At 42.6% G+C, this 18,885-nt stretch overlaps 1 protein-coding gene across 1 annotated transcript in view; it reads right to left on the bottom strand.

Moving 5' to 3' along the window:
* Positions 1–18,885, bottom strand: part of LOC308605023 (guanylate cyclase soluble subunit beta-2-like) — a gene marked incomplete at its 3' end in the record, with an annotated part of 43,255 nt that overhangs the window by 3,777 nt on the left and 20,593 nt on the right. Inside the window, 10 exon segments of the mRNA XM_081214692.1 lie at positions 1,839–1,985; positions 2,541–2,789; positions 4,401–4,504; positions 5,932–5,991; positions 5,994–6,039; positions 7,053–7,143; positions 7,145–7,244; positions 10,154–10,253; positions 13,772–13,786; positions 13,788–13,933. Of these exon segments, the coding sequence (XP_081070818.1) occupies positions 1,839–1,985; positions 2,541–2,789; positions 4,401–4,504; positions 5,932–5,991; positions 5,994–6,039; positions 7,053–7,143; positions 7,145–7,244; positions 10,154–10,253; positions 13,772–13,786; positions 13,788–13,933 (1,058 nt within the window).

Here is an 18,885-nt window from a genome sequence, read left to right as displayed (position 1 = left end):
GGTTTAAACAACAGAAATTTACTTTCTCACAGTTCTGGAGTCTGGAAGTCCAAGATCAAGGTGTCAGCAGCTTTGGTTTCTCCTGAGGTCCCCTGCTTCGCTTGCAGATGGCAGTCTTCTTGCTGTGTCCTCATGTGGTTTTTCTCTGTGCACACACATTCTTGGTATCTCTTCATGTATCCAAATTTCTCTTCTTATAAGGACACCAGTCAGATTGGATTAGAACCCACCCTAACAGCCTGATTTTGACTTGTTACCTCCTTAAAGGTCCTATCTCCCAATACAGTCACATTCTGAGGTACTGGCGGTTAAAGCATCAGCATATGAATTTCAAAGGGAACACAATTTGGCTTAGAACAATGAAGTTAACCTCTGTTTTTCTTTCATAGTTTGTGCTTTTTGAAGCGCTAAGAAATCATTGCTTACTTCAAAGTCATGAAGTTATTCTTCATATTTCCTTCAAGAAACTTTATGGTTCTATCATTTAGGTCTGTCATATATATCAAATTAATGTTTATAAATGGAGTGAAGTAGGATTGAGGTTCATTTTTCTTCCCATATGTATATTCAATTGTAACAGAACCCACTTTTTTTTTTTTTTTTTTTTTTTTGCGGTACGCGGGCCTCTCACTGTTGTGGCCTCTCCTGTTGTGGAGCACAGGCTCCGGACGTGCAGGCTCAGCGGCCATGGCTCACGGGCCCAGCCGCTCCGCGACATGTGGGATCTTCCCGGACCAGGGCACAAACCCGTGTCCCCTGCATCGGCAGGCGGACTCTCAACCACTGCGCCACCAGGGAAGCCCCATCTTGATCTTTTAATTTATTACATTGGGGGTTTTATTCAGCAGCTGTATCTGTGTTTGCAATGGGCCGGTATCATGGACATGATACATGGCCAGCTTTTACTCTGAAGACTGCCATGGACACCATAACCAGGACCTGCAGCATTTCTCAGCTTCCAAATCATTGAGGTGATGGCAAATGTGGTGCATTTTCAGAATCTCCTTCCTAGGGATTATCATTTGGGAAAATCCTATTCCATCTTATAATTGGCTTTATTTATTTTTAGTTGGCTGTTTATTTTGAAGATCTGACTGGCAGGAGTGGGAAAGGGATCTAGATTTTAAAAGACTGAGACACTGCTCTATGCCACCTCGGGGCAGTTAGGATCAGCCGAGCAGACAGAAGAAGACATTTACTTTTCATCACCAAACGTGTCCAACTTTTACAGTGTGAACAAACTTCTGTACGTGGAAGAGTAGCTTCCTGTATTCCTGTGAGAAAGGTGAGCAGATGTCTCGCTCGTGGCCACGTGCTGAAGGGAAAGCTATTCTGAATACCTTCTGGCACCCCGGTGTCTGGACAGCTGGCTGGAGACAGTTACACACCTCAGCCTGAGTTCCAAGCCTGTCAGACGGCACGCTGGATATACAGTTTCCCTAAGCGAAGAAAAGTGGGCTGTTGAGTAAACCTGAACCACTTGTTGAAAGTCTCGAACAAAACGGCAGGAGTTAGAAGTGAGCTGGCTCCCTATGGATCGAACGCTACAAAGTCAGTGAGGAGACGTGCTCAGCGCTGTCCTCGGTCACGGACAAAGGAAGCCAGCGTGAATCGCATCACAATCCCGAGCTCCACAGCCTCTTCTCAAATTTGAGAGAATAACATCCTAATATCTCTATTTCTTAGTAACATATGCAAGAGAAGAGACGAGTTGGGAGAAATGACCAATTTTAATGACTGTCACATACCCAGTAACCATCCGAGCAGACTAATAAACAGAATTCCACTTTTTTGTGCGAGGTGGCTGGTATTAAGCAAAGAACTCAGGTGCTCTCTGCCTGGATGGGTTCTGCAGTAACAGGATTCATCACTTCTTTTGCAGACATTCTCATCCCCAAGGCAAAGTTAGCTATTCTTTGAGTGTGGCTTCCAATAGGCACTGGTACACCCCCTACCACCATAGAAGCATCTGCTATTGCTTCCACCTGTAAGGAGCAGCGGTAAGGGGGGGATTCAGAGGGTTTTCTTAATGCACTAAATATAACACTAAATATTTTTGTCATTTTCCATGTATTGATAGAAGGACCATAGTAAAGCTGGTGGTTATTTTCTAGAGGCATGAGGGAAAAGGTGAGAAGAAAAATGGCTCAGGAAACAGCCATGATGGAGCCAAAAGGGCTTTCTGCTTTTGGTGGAGACAAGTCCCAGAGAAGACAAAGCTCCTGGGGTCATTGTATGATGCTGTGTGTTAGATCCACATTATTTAGGTTAGGCTTGCTGCTGAAATGAAGGAGTACTATTCTCTGGGGAAACAGTATGCCCCTCAAAGGCAATCTTAGCATTGGGTAGTATAAGAGGATTTTTTAAAAATTAAAATCCTAAAATATCTCTAATTCCTTTTTAGTTCTTCCTCCCTTCCCCACTCTTATCCACACTAAACCCCAGACCAGTGAGGGGAGAGGAAAAGGAGGACCCACCGCCAGGTACGTGACCTGCCTAGGCACACAGGGATATGCACCCCAGAGCAACCACATGCTTACTTTGTAGACATCGTGGACACTGGTTAACCTGTCGAACTTGGAGTATATTAAATTCAGCATATTCACCATCTGGATAGGTTTGCAGGCAGCACAGATGTTAGTAAATGTCACTATGTCGCTGAAGACAATTGTGCATGTTTTAAATTCTCCTGCAGCATAAACTGGGTGCCAGTGATAGCCAAGGATGGAGAATACCAGTTCTACTAATTCTGTATCCAAGTGCCCTTTGGGAACCAAATCTGACTGTGCCTTGGAGTAAAGGAGCCGGAATGCCCATCACTATTCACCATCCACCCACCAGATATTTATCGTCTCTTATGATCTGGTCATAATGCTGGAGAATCTTATACTGTGAAGCAGACGGGGTCCCTGCCCATAAGGAGCTCCTAGTCTAGTGAGGAGACAGAATGCAAACAAATACTCAATAAGACACGCAGAGGGGGCTTCCCTGGTGGCGCAGTGGTTGAGAGTCCGCCTGCCGATGCAGGGGACACGGGTTCGTGCCCCAGTCTGGGAAGATCCCACATGCCGCGGAGCGGCTGGGTCCGTGAGCCATGGCTGCTGAGCCTGCACATCCGGAGCCTGTGCTCCGCAACGGGAGAGGCCACAACAGTGAGAGGCCCGCATACTGCAAAAAAAAAAAAAAAAAAAAAAAAAAATTTTTGGTTTCTATGCCCAAAACTTAAAAAGAAAGGGAGTGTTTAAGTAGATCAGAATTTTAAATGTTAATAGTAGCAATAATAATAACCTCATGGCATTGGGGAAATGCCACAGTACCTAGCTTTATAATTCCCTGGTTGTTTCATATAGGGGTGTTTGATTTCCTTAGTTAGATCATAAATTCTCTGCAATCAGAGATGACCATCAAGTGAGTAAACATTAGAGAATCTGTATCCAGCCTCCACTGGTAGGTGATGATTTGACATGTCTGTGCATTCACATAAATATCAGAGGAAATCAAAATGGCTGAAGGCATTTTAACTGATAATTTTTGGACCAATTTATTTTGCCTAATTGCCCTTTGAATTAGTTCATGATCAATTCAACTTTATCAATCAATTTTATCCAAGGAGATTGATAATGACCACACTTAAATGGTCACCATCCGTCACACCTCCCGCAGAACAGTGGCGTGAGTGGGCACAGGCCTCTCCTCCACCTTCAAGATGCAGAAAGAGAAGCTTGGTGGAATTAAGCCATCCATGGTAGCCACAAGGATGGGGAGTGGTCACATTTAGAATCCCACCCTGCCATCGCTACTGTGTTCTTTTGTCTCTTGGTAGAGTGATTTCAGTGTCATTTCCTTTTTCTTTAATGGCAAACTTGCGCTTGCACTCACTAGTTCAAACCCCTTGGCACTGCTCCCTCCCATGCCTATCAAGAAGGTGCTGCATTCTGGTTTCTGGAGGATGCTACAATAAAAAGGAAGGCAGTGGTCCTGCCAAGCTAAATCCTAGCCTCCCAAACCCTAGGTACTCCTCAGGGACTTGAAAGGCCCCCCCAGCCGTAAAAGACTATATGACTGGGGGTGCAGTGGTTAAGAATCCACCTGCCAATGCAGGAGACACAGATTCGTGCCCTGGTCCGGGAAGATCCCACATGCCGCGGAGCAACTAAACCGTATGCCACAACTACTGAGCCTGCGCTCTAGAGCCTTGGAGCCACAGTTACTGAAGCTTGTGTGCCTAGAGCCCATGCTCCGCAACAAGAGAAGCCACCGCAATGAGAAGCCCACACACAACAACAAAGACCCAACACAGCCATAAATAAATTAATTAATTAATTAAAAAAAAAAAAAGACTATGTGACTTACTCCTCTCCCCAGCCTATCCCCAGTTCAAGAGGGAAAGGGCCTCTTACTGATTCATCAAATACCACATGGAAGGGAAAAGCATTGCAGAATGTCTTCTCTTCAATCCAGAGCCACTCGGGATAAATTGGTTCAAAGGTGTCCCTGAGATACCCTGGATGGAGAAACAGAATCCCATTCACAGGCAACTCAGGCCACCAACACAAGAGAGTATCTCAAATGTTTCCCGGGCAAAGCGCAGTCCCCTCTGCTCAGCACAAGCTCCCTCAGCGTTTCCAGATGGCCACGGCAATTCTGCTTCCAAATTAAAACAAACAGAAAACTTGCTACCAGGTTGAGAAGCCCTCCTGCCCCCTGCCAAGTTTCTGCCCGCCGCTGAAGAGTTCCTGGGCCAATTGAGTGTGTCTCGCCATGAAAACAGGGCCGGCATTGAAAAGCTGACAGCCAGACAATGAGCTCGCGCAGCACAGCGCGCACGCCCGGCCGGTGTCAGGGACATTTGCCATGGAGCTTTGGAGACTGACAGTTTTGGGTGGCACATGAAAATTTAACCAACAGCCCTATTTGGCAGGGGGTAGAGATTCGAAATGCAGCCTTTTTGATATGAAAATCTCCTAGACAAAGCATGTCAATTGCATGTTTGACTCGCTTGCCATGGCTTGAGGGACTCAAAATTCAGTCCTTTGAGCCCTGCAGACCTCCCAGATGCATGTCATCACGACCCATGGGGCATGACCAGGAGTCTCCAACTCCCTTCTCCCAGTGGCCCGGAGCCCCTGTTCTGACTCGGATCTTAGGTGCTGATCATGAGACCAGCTCAGCGCCAACAGGGGCACTTCTGAGAACGTAATGCCTTCATTTTGCAGGTGGAAGATGGAGGACTTAGGTTCCCCAGGGACAGAGCCAGAAATCTACTATCCTGGTTCTCGATCCAGGGTCCTTCGCACTTTGGACACCATGATTCTTATCTACAGACTTCCGGGCCAGAAATACATCCCAGTCCCGAAGGCCTGAGGAGCTGTGGAAAACTCAGTGTTCTTGATAATATGTCAGCACTCATCCTCCTTCTCTTCAACACAGTCACCAAAAGGGGTTGATTCCAATCCCCTCTCCAGCGGCTTCCCCTGATTACAAGGAGAAATTGTGCCTCCAAGTGACCCCCAACACAAATCAAAGGGGCAAAGGAAGACAAGTTAGAGTCTGATGTTTTAAAGTTAAAAACCATGCCTGCCAAATCCAAGCTCTGAAGAAATCAGTGACATCCTGGGCTTCCCTGGTGGCGCAGTGGTTGAGAGTCCGCCTGCTGATGTAGGGGACATGGGTTCGTGCCCCAGTCCAGGAAGATCAGACATCTCACGGAGCGGCTGGGCCCGTGAGCCATGGCCACTGGGCCTGCGCGTCCGGAGCCTGTGCTCCGCAGCGGGAGAGGCCACAACGGTGAGAGGCCCACGTACTGCAAAAAAAAAAAAAAAAAAAAAAAAAAAATCAGTGACATCCTGATTATAGAGGACTCTGCCCATCTGTGTGCACAAAGCAATCATTCTGCTCTGAGAGCCAAGGTTGGGAGAAGAGCCCACTTACCTTTTCCAAACATGACTATGCGTCTCACAACTTCCCAGCTGGGCTTTTTCACGGGACAGAGACACTCAAATAATTCTCTTTCATCCTAAGGAAAGCTGCCTCCAGGGCCTGCAAATGACAGGGAGAGAAGCATACAGGTCTGGTCATGTGACAGGAGATGCACGAGGATACACTGTTCCTCTGTGATGGGGCCAGAGGAACAGTGAGGCCACACAAGGTCAACTTTAGCAAGACTTCATAAGCCCCAAAATTGTTATCCAATTAATCCTCATGCTGTTTCTCCACCAAAGGCAGCAAGAACTTTTTTACAAAATCTCAAGGTGAGGCTGGCAGGAAAATCACACAGAAACTTCTCTTCCTGTGGTTGAAGATTCTGCAGTGAAAAGACTCTGAGGTGAGCTTTGAATACTCTAAGGTATAAACATTGTGTGCTCCAGGAATCACAGACTTCTCTGGATATTCGTATGAGCTCTGTGGACACAGAGAGTCGTGCACCTAATAGATGTGGAACCTAAACAGATAACAGTCACACCACAAGCTGCAATTGAGGCAGCCAACCACAGGCTCATGAGTTGACTCCAGACCCCCAACTGGCCCCAGCTGCACAAGTGGGCACTCAGGACTTGAAAAGTCAATTTACACCATGAGAATTGCAAAATAAGCCACCAGATCCAAATTTCAAGGACTTTACATTGCTATCTTTTTTTTTTTTTTTACAGGTAAAAATGTTTCAGGCTAAGGTCCATCCCAGGGAGCCTCCCAATTTTTTATCCAAATGAACTTATTCCTGTGGTTCTCAACCAATAGTGACTTTGTCCCCTACCCCTACTCTGGGGATACTTGGGAATGTCTGGAGACATTTTTGATTGACACAACCTGGGATGGAGGGGGAGAGCTGGGTGCTGCCAGCATCTAGTGAGTGGGCTAGGGATGCTGCTAAACATGCACAGGACAGTGCCTCATAACAAAGATTATCTGGTCCAAAATGTGAACAGTACTGAGACTGAGAAACCCTGCCCTAAATCCACAATTAGAAGGTCCAGTTCTTTGCATAGATTGTTCCAAGACTAGTCACTCCACCAGGAGGAACTGTGCTTTCTGAAGACACAGCACACTGGTACCTCTTGGTCTCTCTGGCTGTCCTGAGTGTCTTGTGATCCCTTTGGCTTTGCCCTTCTCATCTGTCTCTGCGACTTCTGCACGATCAGAAACATGCTCCTTCTTCCCTGTCCTCTCCTCCTCTTGATTCACGTCAAGGATATCCATGGTCACGTCAATGTCAAAGAAGTCTTCAGCCACAGCCTCAATGATACCTGCAGCAGAAGGATACCTATTGGTGAGGGGTGGCGGAAGGCAGTTGTGTCCGCAAAAATCATAAAATAATCAGGTTATACAACTTTTGATAAATATTCCAGAGTTCACCAAGCCCAGGTCCAGCATCAAGGCAGGCAGCATATGACAGATGAATAAATTAAAAAACAATAACTTAAAAGCAGAGATTTACACACTGGATAGTAAATATATCCCTCCTATTCTGATTTCTTTTTTTTTAAACATCTTTATTGGAGTATAATTGCTTTACAATGCTGTGTTAGTTTCTGCTATATAAAAAAGTGAACCAGCTATACATATATATATATATATCTCCATATCCCCTCCCTCTTGTGTCTCCCTCCCACCCTGCCTACCTCAACCCTCTAGGTGGTCACAAAGCACTGAGCTGGTCTCCCTGTGCTATGTGGCTGCTTCCCACTAGCTATCTATTTTACATTTGGTAGTGTATATATGTCAATATGTCAATGCCACTCTCTCACTTTGTCCCAGCTTACCCCTCTCCCTCCCTGTGTCCTCAAGTCCATTCTCTACATCTGTGTCTTTATTCCTGTCCTGCCCCTAGGTTCTTTAGAACTTTTTTTTTTTTAGATTCCATATATATGTATTAGCATAAGGTATTTGTTTCTCTCTTTTTGACTTACTTCATTCTGTGTGACAGACTCTAGGTCCATCCACCTCACTACAGATAACTCAATTTCGTTTCCTTTTATGGCTGAGTAATATTCCATTGTATATATGTGCCACATCTTCTTTATCAATTCATCTGTCAATGGACACTTAGGTTGCCTCCGTGTCCTGGCTATTGTAGATAGTGCTGCAATGAACATTGCAGTACATGCCTCTTTTTTTTTTTTTTTTTTGCAGTACGTGGGCCTCTCACTGTTGTGGCCTCTCCTGTTGCAGAGCACGGGCTCCGGACGTGCAGGCTCAGCGGCCATGGCTCACAGGCCCAGCTGCTCTGTGGCATGTGGGATCCTCCCGGACTGGGGCACGAACCCGTGTCCCCTGCATCGGCAGGCAGACTCTCAACCACTGCGCCACCAGGGAAGCCCCCCCATGCCTCTTTTAAATTATGTTTTCTCAGGGTATATTCCCAGTAGTGGGATTGCTGGGTTCCATGGTAGTTCTATTTTTAGTTTTTTAAGGAACCTCCATACTGTTCTCCATAGTGGCTGTATTAATTTACATTCCCACCAAGAGTGCAAGAGGGTTCCCTTTTCTCCACGCCCTCTCCAGCATTTATTGTTTTAGATTTTTTGATGATGGCCATTCTGACCGGTGTGACGTGATACCTCACTGTAGTTTTGATTTGCATTTCTCTAATGATTAATGATGTTGAGCATCCTTCCACGTGTTTGTTGGCAATCTGTATATCTTCTTTGGAGAAATGTCTATTTACGTCTTCTGCCCATTTTTGGATTGGGTTGTTTGTTTTTTTGACATTGAGCTGCATGAGCTGCTTGTATATTTTGGAGATTAATCCTTTGTCAGTTGCTTCATTTGCAAATATTTTCTCCCATTCTGAGGGTTGTCTTTTCGTCTCATTTATGGTTTCCTTTGCTGTGCAAAAGCTTTTAAGTTTCATTAGGTTCCATTTGTTTATTTTTGTCTTTATTTCCATTCCTCTAGGAGATGGGTCAAAAAGGATCTTGCTGTGATTTATGTCATAGAGTATTCTGTCTATGTTTTCCTCTAAGAGTTTTATAGTGTCTGGCTTTACATTTAGGTCTTTAATCCATTTTGAGCTTATTTTTGTATATGGTGTTAGGGAGTGTTCTAATTTCATTCTTTTACATGTAGCTGTCCAGTTTTCCCAGCACCACTTATTGAAGAGGCTGTCTTTTCTCCATTGTATATTCTTGCCTCCTTTATCAAAGATAAGGTGACCATATGTGTGTGGGTTTATCTCTGGGCTATCTATCATGTTCCGTTGATCTTTATTTCTGTTTTTGTGCCAGTACCATACTCTTTTGGTTATTGTAGCTTTGTAGTATAGTCTGAAGTCAGTGAGCCTGATTCCTCCAGCTCCATTTTTTTTTCTCAAGATTGCTTTGGCTATTCGGGGTCTTTTGTGTTTCCATACAAATTGTGAAATTCTTTGTTCTAGTTCTGTGAAAAATGCCATTGGTAGTTTGATAGGGATTGCATTGACTCTGTAGATTGCTTTGGGTAATATAGTCATTTTCACAATGTTGATTCTTCCAATCCAAGAACATGGTATATCTCTCCATCTGTTTGTATTTCTAGTTTAGCATCTATTCATTTGTGGTTTTCCAGGAAGGCAGTCAACTCATTAAACAACTCTGGAGAAAATGTAAACAAAATTCAATTGTAAAAGCTTTAAGGATCATGTTTTTAAAAGTGTTCCTCTAGGGATCTATCCCAGGGTTCTAATATAAAGCGTGGGGAAAGCATGCATGAAGATGTTCATCACAGCACTGTTTGCAATAGCAAAAGAGTAGTAGTATCAACTAAAAGTTCAACCATAGGGGACTAGTTAATTACTACATGAAATATGATTCAGCCATTGAAGATGGTGGTTTTAAAGACCATGTGAAAACATAAAATGATCCCTTTTCTATAATGCTGAATACAAAAAAAATGATACAAAATAATATGCAGAATAATCACAACTATGTAAAAACTCACATATTGAAAATGCTGAAATAAAAATGAAAATCATTCCTTCTTTTGGTACTTGGAAACTTATTTTAAGGCTCAACTTTAGGAGTTATGGTCAAGATAGCAAACAGTCAGACTGCACAAGATATGGAACTTTAACCTGCTACCCACAGCCAGCTATTACTCATCCTTGGGAATTTATGGGGAAAGACTTCCTTACTCTGGAGACCTCAGAGCTCTGGGTCTGGTTAAGCCACCCACGTACCTGGTACAATGTGGCACAGACCACTTCTATCAGAGTAGTAATGGAGAAGCATCTTCCCATCTGCTCCTCTCTCCACACAAAACGATGGTGCATTCATCTCCTAATTAAAAGACACAGCATATTTTTCCCAGTGGATACAATTTCTCTAAATTATGTTTTTGAGGCTTTGTGAAACTTACTCATTACATCATGCAGAACTGTATCTCTAAACCCCCTCCAATCACATAAAAATAAAATCTACCATGGTTTCAGCCCCTGAAAGTCAGGAATTTTATATTATACCTAATCCCAAAACCAACTCTATATGGCAAGCATTAGCTCCATTGTAAAGAGGAGAAAACTGAACCTCAAGGAAGTTAAGGCCAAATTCATGGTAGAACAACATCTTGACACCCAAATGAACCTTTCTGCCATGCCATGCTGCTTCTACCTACACTCCAAGGAGTGGATGGCTGCCATTCTTGGCTTGTGACCAAGTGACCATGAGCATTGTTACTCTGAAAGATCAGGGGCTCAGAGGAATTGGCAAGTGGAGAAAAGTTCATCTCTTGTTCTGGAAGGATAATGCCATCTGTTGTTCAAAGTTGCATGTCTGGAAAATCAAGGATACATCAGAAGACATCATCTTTCTCCAGGAATAAATGTTGACATCAAGTGTGTACCATCTCATGGTAGATTATGTCAGGACATAAGGATAAACACTTTGCCTGGGGGAATCCCTGAGAGAAAAAATTTTCTCTCCCATTTGATTAGTAAGCAGCTCAGCACCCCGACTCATAGCTTTTGGTCTGAGTGAGAGAAGAGATTAAGGAAGTGTGTTCCTTCTGAGATTTTTGGTCTCTTCCAAAGTGGTGGTGGTAGTGGGGGCTGGAGGGGGAGTAGGGAGGAGGAGGGGAGGGGGTGCTAGTTAAACTGAAGAGTTTTTTGCCAAGTATTTATCTTTCCAAAAGCATATACAAAGAGAAAGTATGTATTTGTGTGTTTACATTTTGACTGAATCTAAAGAAGATTTGAGGCAGCACATATAAAAAACATATGATGAAACAGAAAATTATTTCAAAAAATTATATCCAAACCCCACATAGCAAAAAAATAATAATAACAGAGTACAAAAGGGCTGAAATTAAAATCCACAAGCTTTTGCTACCATTTCCACCCTCACTTCTCACCCTAGCCTAGGCCACTTCCTAGACATACTTCTCGAAGTTTGTGCTTTTAATCCTTCTGGTCAATGTCTCCAACTCTCTAAATAATAAGATTATACTTTTATTTTTTAAAATTGAAATAGGGTTTTATAAATGTGGAGAACTAGGGCAATGGGAACATAATGAGAAGTTGACGAGAGCATGGTCTTTGGAGACGGACACACTTGGGGTTGGGTCCTGGCTCAGCCACCACAACCTGGGCAATTTGGGACAGTTACTTGACCTTTCTGGACCTCAGTTTTTTCATCTGTATAATGGGAAGAATAAGAGTACCTAATCTTAGGGGTAAGAGGATAATTCAATGTTTATACATGAGTTAGCCCAATATCTGTCTCATAATTGGCCCTCAAATGAAAGTTAGCTAAAAAATAACAAGATTAAAGGCACAGTTAAAACCAGAAATGTAAGCCTTAAGGTACTGCCAAATTACTAGAGACAGACATAAAGAAAAAAGTCAGGTTTATCTTACTGTATTTTTGCCTAAAGAGATAATCTATAACCTTTTGTCCAGTAGAAAGTACTATACAACAATCAGATATCATTGCACGTATTTTATTTCAGCTTGTGTGTGTGTGTGTGTGTGTGTGTGTATAGTATATTTATATATTTTATTTATCTCATTATGTGCAAAATGTCCTTACTGACCCCAGAGAAGTTCTAGTCTATTGCTTCTCTAACACTGGTTTTAGCATATGAAGGAATGACTATCAGAGGAAGGGTAGCAGGAGTAGGCATAAAAACAATGGACTTGGGACTTCAGAACCTCAGTTCCTTTCATCTTATTCCTAAGAATGACAATAATATTGTGAGAACAATATCTGGAACATAAAAGAGATTCCATAATATTTTTATTTAATGAATAAAAAAATATTAATATCTTCTCCAGAACTGTGACTTAAAATATAAGCCCAATTTTCAAATGAAAGATGTGATATTTAAAATACTATGGAAGATTACTTAAGGGTCTTAATTGTATTTCTTTCCATAGTAATTGTAGTGCTTTAGCAAAGAAATTTAACAGGAAGTTGCCATATGAATTATTGTAATTTTAAAACTGGCCATAAAGAAAAGAGAGGAAGAAAACATAAAGGAAGGAAGTTATTAAACATGGAATGCCTCATCTGGACTGATGACAATGCTAGAGATTTCTACATGTTATCTCCTGTAATCCACACATCACTATGGAGTAAATTTTTTTTTCCTATTCAATCCTTTTTGTCTCTCTGTGTGTCCAATGCCTAAAAAGTACTTGGCACATAGTAGGTACTCAATACATATTTATTAAACAAATAAGTGAAAATAATTGAAGACCAGAGAGAGCAAGTAACTTGCCCAAGATCACACAGCTAGGAAGTTGCAGAGCTGGTCAGACAGCATCATAGGCTCATGTGACCCCACAGCCAGGGCTCTCTTCACTCCCTCTTCCTGAGTAGTTCACATGATAACAACAGGACGGATCCGACTACTCATCCTACTTAAAGTCAATTAAGTCACCAAGCCTCTTCTTCCTTACTTGAAAATTGGAGGAAATAACTGTTTTCCCATTTAACACCTATGAGGGTACATTGTGGTTCACGAGGCACTTTCACATTCATAATCCCACTTTCTCCTCATGACTACCCATCAAGGGTAGTTGTGAGCATTCAATATAGAAACGGTGAAGAAACAGCTTAGCAAACTCTGAAGGGCCCTAGAAACAAATATTAACTAGTTTATATAAAATAATAAACTATTATTATGATATGTGTAAATGCCACTTTGCCTTTTCAATGAAGCATTTTCTTTTTTAAAAAAGAAAAGGGAGTCTGGCCATTTAAATTTCCAATGATCTCTACAAACAAGAAAACCAAGGACTGAACTCCAGAAGGACATATCCCAGTAGGGAAATTAGTTTAGCACCTCAGGCAGTCACTTCGTGGGTTAATCAGAGTTGGATGGTTTCCGATTCCGGCTCTTGGCCCTGTCAAGCCTTTCCTTCTAATACATGAATAAATGAATCTGGCTGCACAAGTTATTTATCAGCTCCTTCCAGGCCAGGAAACCTGAGGAGAGATTTTGCAAATCCACTGAAACCTGACTGGCTCCCAGCCTTTGTTCCCATTGTGATCAATCTTCTGGATTTAACGTCAAACCCCCCACCAGCCGCCATCAGAATAGGCCCTCCCCCATCACAGAGGCCACCTCTCCAGCTTGCACTTCTTTGATTCTTGCCGGCCAGTTTATAAAAATGGGCAACAGGTTTTCATTTTCTATTCCTTCCCCCAGAGAACTCAGCCCACCGACGCTGCGTACCAAGCATTCCACTGGCCCCTGGCAACTGCACCCTCTTGGGGGAGGCGGTGAGATGGCCCAGAGCTGCTAGAGTCACCTGCTTCTTCTCAGGGCCAGCAAGGTCAGACCTAGATAGGCTTACCTGATAAGGGAGCGCCCAGGTAACTCTGGAGGGCATCTAGGTTTTCAATAAACTCCGTGAGATTTCCTCTCAGTGTCCGTAACATCCTGCCATCGCCAGACATCTTGCAGGATTTAAAGAAGTATTCCCCAAAGGGTTTCAGAATAGCTTCCATGGAGACACCTGTGGAATCCAAAATGTAAGCACCGGCCAGGTGTTCATTCTCATTTTCACAGTCTTCATTCGCTTCCAAAGGGTTCCAATCCCAGCTCTGTGATACGTTTCTGAATTCTCTCTAAGGCTTCACTTTACTCATCAGTAAATGCCAATAATACCATCGAGGTCACGGGGCCACCACCAGAAGCCCCTTGCAGCCTGGCATCTAGTAGGTGCTTGTTAAATTAGTGAGTCCCCCCAGTCTTACCCTGGTCTTTTCCATGGCTCCCATGGCAGAAATTTCTCTAGAATCCAGAAAGGGGTTCAAAGCTGTCAGATTCCTGTGACAATCTCTCCTGCCATCTTTAGACATCTTTGAACACAATGGCCATTAAGTGAACTAAAAAGCTACCTCTGAGAAATAATTAATACTGCAACTGAAAAATAATACCAACAAATTCATACTATATCAATTGAGCCAAAAGAGGATACCAAATATTTGCAGTGGTTTTTCCTTTCTTTCTCATCTCCTCAGCATCCTAGTCTTCTTCTTTTTTTATGATAGGACCAATTATGCAAATATTTATTTTTAGGATCTTTATATGCTTTTTACTCTTTTTTTATATACAGCAGTTCTTATTACTTATCTATTTTAAACATATCAGTGTATACATGTCAATCTCAATCTCCCGATTCATCCCACCACCACCACCACCCCGCTTTGCCCCTTTGGTGTCCATATGTTTGTTCTCTACATCTGTGTCTCTATTTTTGCCTTACAAACCGATTCATCTGTACCATTTTTCTAGATTCCACATATATGCGTTAATATACGATATTTGTTTTTTTCTTTCTGACTTACTTCACTCTGTATGACAATCTCTAGGTCCAACCATGTCTCTGGTCTTCTTTTCAGGGCAGTTTTTACATTACATCCTCCACAGAAATTTTTCTGACTATCCTACATCACACTGACTTCTCTCTTCCTAAGTGCTGCATTTTTCTTTTCTTCCTGACTGTATGGTAATTCTGAAGGGCAGTGACCTCACACTACATGTTTTCTGAGCTGGACACAAAGTGGGTGCTTGAGAAATCCCTGGGGGTAGGTTTTCGGTGTGAGCGGGGCTATTGCCCCATCTGCTCTGCTGGACTAGATTGCGTGCCATCATTTGCTTTATGGAGGGGCATGGAGTGTTTTTAAAGAATGCTTTTTATAGCTCCTGAAACAGTCATTAATCAATGTCAATTTACTCAGTGCTTGCCAAAATCTTGTAAGAGAGATCACCTTATTAACATGTCCCCTTTTTCACAGGTGAGACCATGGAGGCTGACAGTCACCTATGTGAATTGACCTAAATTACCCAGGGTGGCAGAGGCTCTAACTCTAAATATGGTGCCTTTTGTGCCATATCTGGAGGAGCAGTTAGAGAGAAAAGGGGTCTCCCCCAAGGTAGGGGCTGCTTATAGGTTTTCATTATTGATACAGGAGACAGCACATCCATTCTCTGTGAGAGAACACTCTCTTATTTAGGCTGGTGTGGTGAGTCACGATAGGTCCTGAGGGCTGGGACAAAGTCTGGAATACCCAGGCTGATGGGAGACCTGCCAGATTCACAATCACCAGAATCCGTGGCTGGACCCTTGCAGGTTCTATGAGGCTCTGGCTGGGTCTAGAATTCACAAGTGGTTTTCAGGTCTCCAATTCCTATGCTATCCAGGACCAGTTCCTATGGGAGTGGCAAAGGATCCAAGGAGGTCTGGACACTTTCCAGCCTCTACTTGCTTCCTAAGATGGCCTGAGCAGCAGCTTTACTACAGCTCATTGTCCATAGCCAGACTATTGGACAGATAATTGTTCTGCAATCTGAGCAGAGAGTCCCCACTGAGTTGGTCAGGTCTCATCAGAGATGAATTATTTATACGTCCCAAAAATGTATTAGCCAGGTCTTCAGAACCCAAACAAAGCTTGGGACGGTAGGGTGGATGTGGTATATGGCTTGTGTTAATTGCCTCTGCCGGGTTCTCTGCTTGTGGGTCCATCCCTAGCTGGATGCAGGCAGGTTTGTCTATAACAGCAATCAAGAGCCACACACTAACCCCCAAGGGAACTGGAATAATAAATTCCACTCCTGTCTTTTCCAGTGCTGATGAGCCCCTGGGAGGAGAACTCCTGAAAAGTACATGGACACGTGTGAATTGTTCCTTCCTCTTTCTTCCTTTCACCCCTCCTCTCCTGCTAAATCTAGCTTGTTCAAGCTGAGGAAAAATAAAATAAAATAAACAGCTGTGCTGCACATCCCCTAGGCTGGAGCTCTGAGCAGGTGCATCCTGTAACCTGCTGGGAAAGCACAATCCCAGAGGGCTCCCCGTCCCAGGGACCTCTCTCAGGTGGACTGGGCTGTCTGCAAGACCAGCAAAGTTGTATTAAAGTGGCAGTGGCAGCCTTGTGTAGAAAGACTGTCTGCTTGACTTTTAGGTCTATAAACATACAAAAATCCATGAAGTTTCTTGTTCCAGACACTGGTTATTTTGTCTCTGGGCACCCAGCTCTCTTCATAGGAAGGACATCTGGCTGAGTGGCCGACTCTTCCTTGAGCAAGCATCTTGGGTTTGGGTGTGGTCTTTTCCATCCATGCTGGGTTTGGGGCTTCCTGTAGGATTTGTAGTTGAGCATGCTTGTCCAGAAGAGTACAAACGTCACTTTTCAAAACCAACACCTGAGTAGTGTAGTTATACAGTTTCCCCTCAGTGAACTTAGGATTCCACGAGTTTTCTAAGTCACAGGGGGTCAGAAATATATAGGAAATGCCAAGAAAATGCAAGAGAGAACGAAACACAAATCGTAGATGCCTTAGCATATTTTTTGATAGTGCAAAGGAGAGTCTATAGCATGCTTAGTATTCTATCTTTTGTGTAGCAAATAAGGGGAAATAAGGAAATATGCATCTATCTACTTATTTGTACAAAAATAAACACAAGAGACTATTGAGACTGTTTATCTACAGGGCACTGGGAATGGGTAGAAATGTTAGAATGGTTGTGGAGTGTATGTGTATGCAGGTGGTGGGGAACTTCTCTGAGTGTAATTTTTTGCAGAGTTCTGGTTTGCCGAATCATGTCAATGATTCATACGCTTAAATTAAAGAAAATAAGATCAATAAGGGTAGGGAAAACTCTAAGATGGAATACAAACAGAAACATAATTAACAAAACAGTATTTCAACAGAACAGTTCTGAATAACCTAATTGCCCGAGAAAAAAATAACCCAGTAAAATCTGAACATAGTATTTAGACTTTCTCCTTAGGCTAAAGAAAAAACAAAATTTAAACAAATATTTGACTGTGGCGAGTAGGCCACATGTAGCTTCCTTCTCACAGCAGTATGGGTCAGCAATTCTGAAATGACTTTCTAAACACTCAAGGATGAAACCTGTAAGTAAATACGTGGTAAATGATGGGAACCAGCTTTCTCATTATGCGAGAAAGAAGAAGACTAGAATGAAGCCTGTGGTGTAGATTAGGAAATCTACCCTAAGAAGACCACAAAACCCATCATAGTTTCAGACAGATGGATAGAAAGGAAGAAAGAGAGGGAGGAAGACGACAGATAGATGGATGGTGTGTGTCTGTGTCTGTGTGTGTGTGTGTGTGTGTGTGTGTGTGTGTGTGTGTTCAGGGTTCCTTGGAGAAATGGCAGATTTCAGGACTGGGGCAGGAAAATGATGAGTTTATAACATCTTGTCACACCAGAAAGTAAAGAAGTGATCAGAGAATGATGGGGGAGGGAGGGTGGGGGGGAGACACAAGAGGGAGGGGATATGGGGATATATGTATACATATAGCTGATTCACTTTGTTATACAGCAGAAACTAACACAACATTGTAAAGCAGTTATACTCCAATAAAGATGCTAAAAAAAAATAAGAATGATGGGGACATGTCAAGGACACAAGGACCAGCTTGGAGGGGCTCTAACTGGCTAAATCTTGGAGAATTTGAGCATCAAAATAATTAAAGGATTACAACCTACTAAAAAATGAGTCAAGCATTCACACTGGGATGGATGGATAGATAGATGGATAGATGGATAGATAGATAGATAGGGAAAATTCTTCCTTATAGTAGAAATTCAACTAATAAATGTAAAAGAAATGATATACTTAGAAAATCACCATTTGGCCACTCTTATAATTATTAATTCAAATAAGAATCACCAATGAATACTAAAATTAGGGAAGGAGGAGTTTGAGAAACAACAAGATAACATACATAGTCTGAAAGTATCTTCTCACAAGATACTAATTTCAAAGGGAAAAAATAATAACTTTACAGTGGAGAAACCTGGCAGATTCCATATTAACTAAGCGATCAAAGTTAACAACAATAATGGGACAAATTGACATAAGATGCCTCCTGATACGATGAACTGGGAAGGAAAAAACATTACTCTGTGGTCTTTCCACCAAGAAAGCATAGCCTGAATTGAATCATGAGAAGATATTCGATAATCCTGAGTTGAGTGGCATGCTACAAAATAGCTGACCAGAACTCTCCAAAGATGTCAATGTTATAAGACCCAAGGAAAGACTTGGGGACTGTTCCAGACTGCAGAAAGCCAAAGAAATGTGACAACTGACATGATCCAGGGTTTTCTTTTGTCCTACAGGTCATTACTGGGAAAGCTGGAAAAATCTCAATGAAATCTGTAGATGAGATAATAACACCGTATCAATGTTCACTTCCTGAGTTTGATAGTTGTACTGTAGTTACTTAAGAGAACTTTTAGGGATAAAGAGACATCATTTTCTTAACATACCAACGATTCAGGAAAAAATAGATAGATATAGAGAGAAGGATAGAGCCAACATGGTAAAATGTTAACATTTGGGGAATATAGATGAAGAGCCTATGGCAATCCTTTGTACTATTCTTACAAACCTTCTGTGAGTTTGAAATTATGTCCAAGTAAAGAGGTTTT

Source organism: Mesoplodon bidens (genome assembly GCF_964165515.1).
Source record: "Mesoplodon bidens genome assembly, chromosome: 17".
Lineage (NCBI taxonomy): Eukaryota > Metazoa > Chordata > Mammalia > Artiodactyla > Ziphiidae > Mesoplodon > Mesoplodon bidens.
Note: the sequence above shows the minus strand (reverse complement) of the source record. Positions and strands in the feature narration are given on the sequence as shown.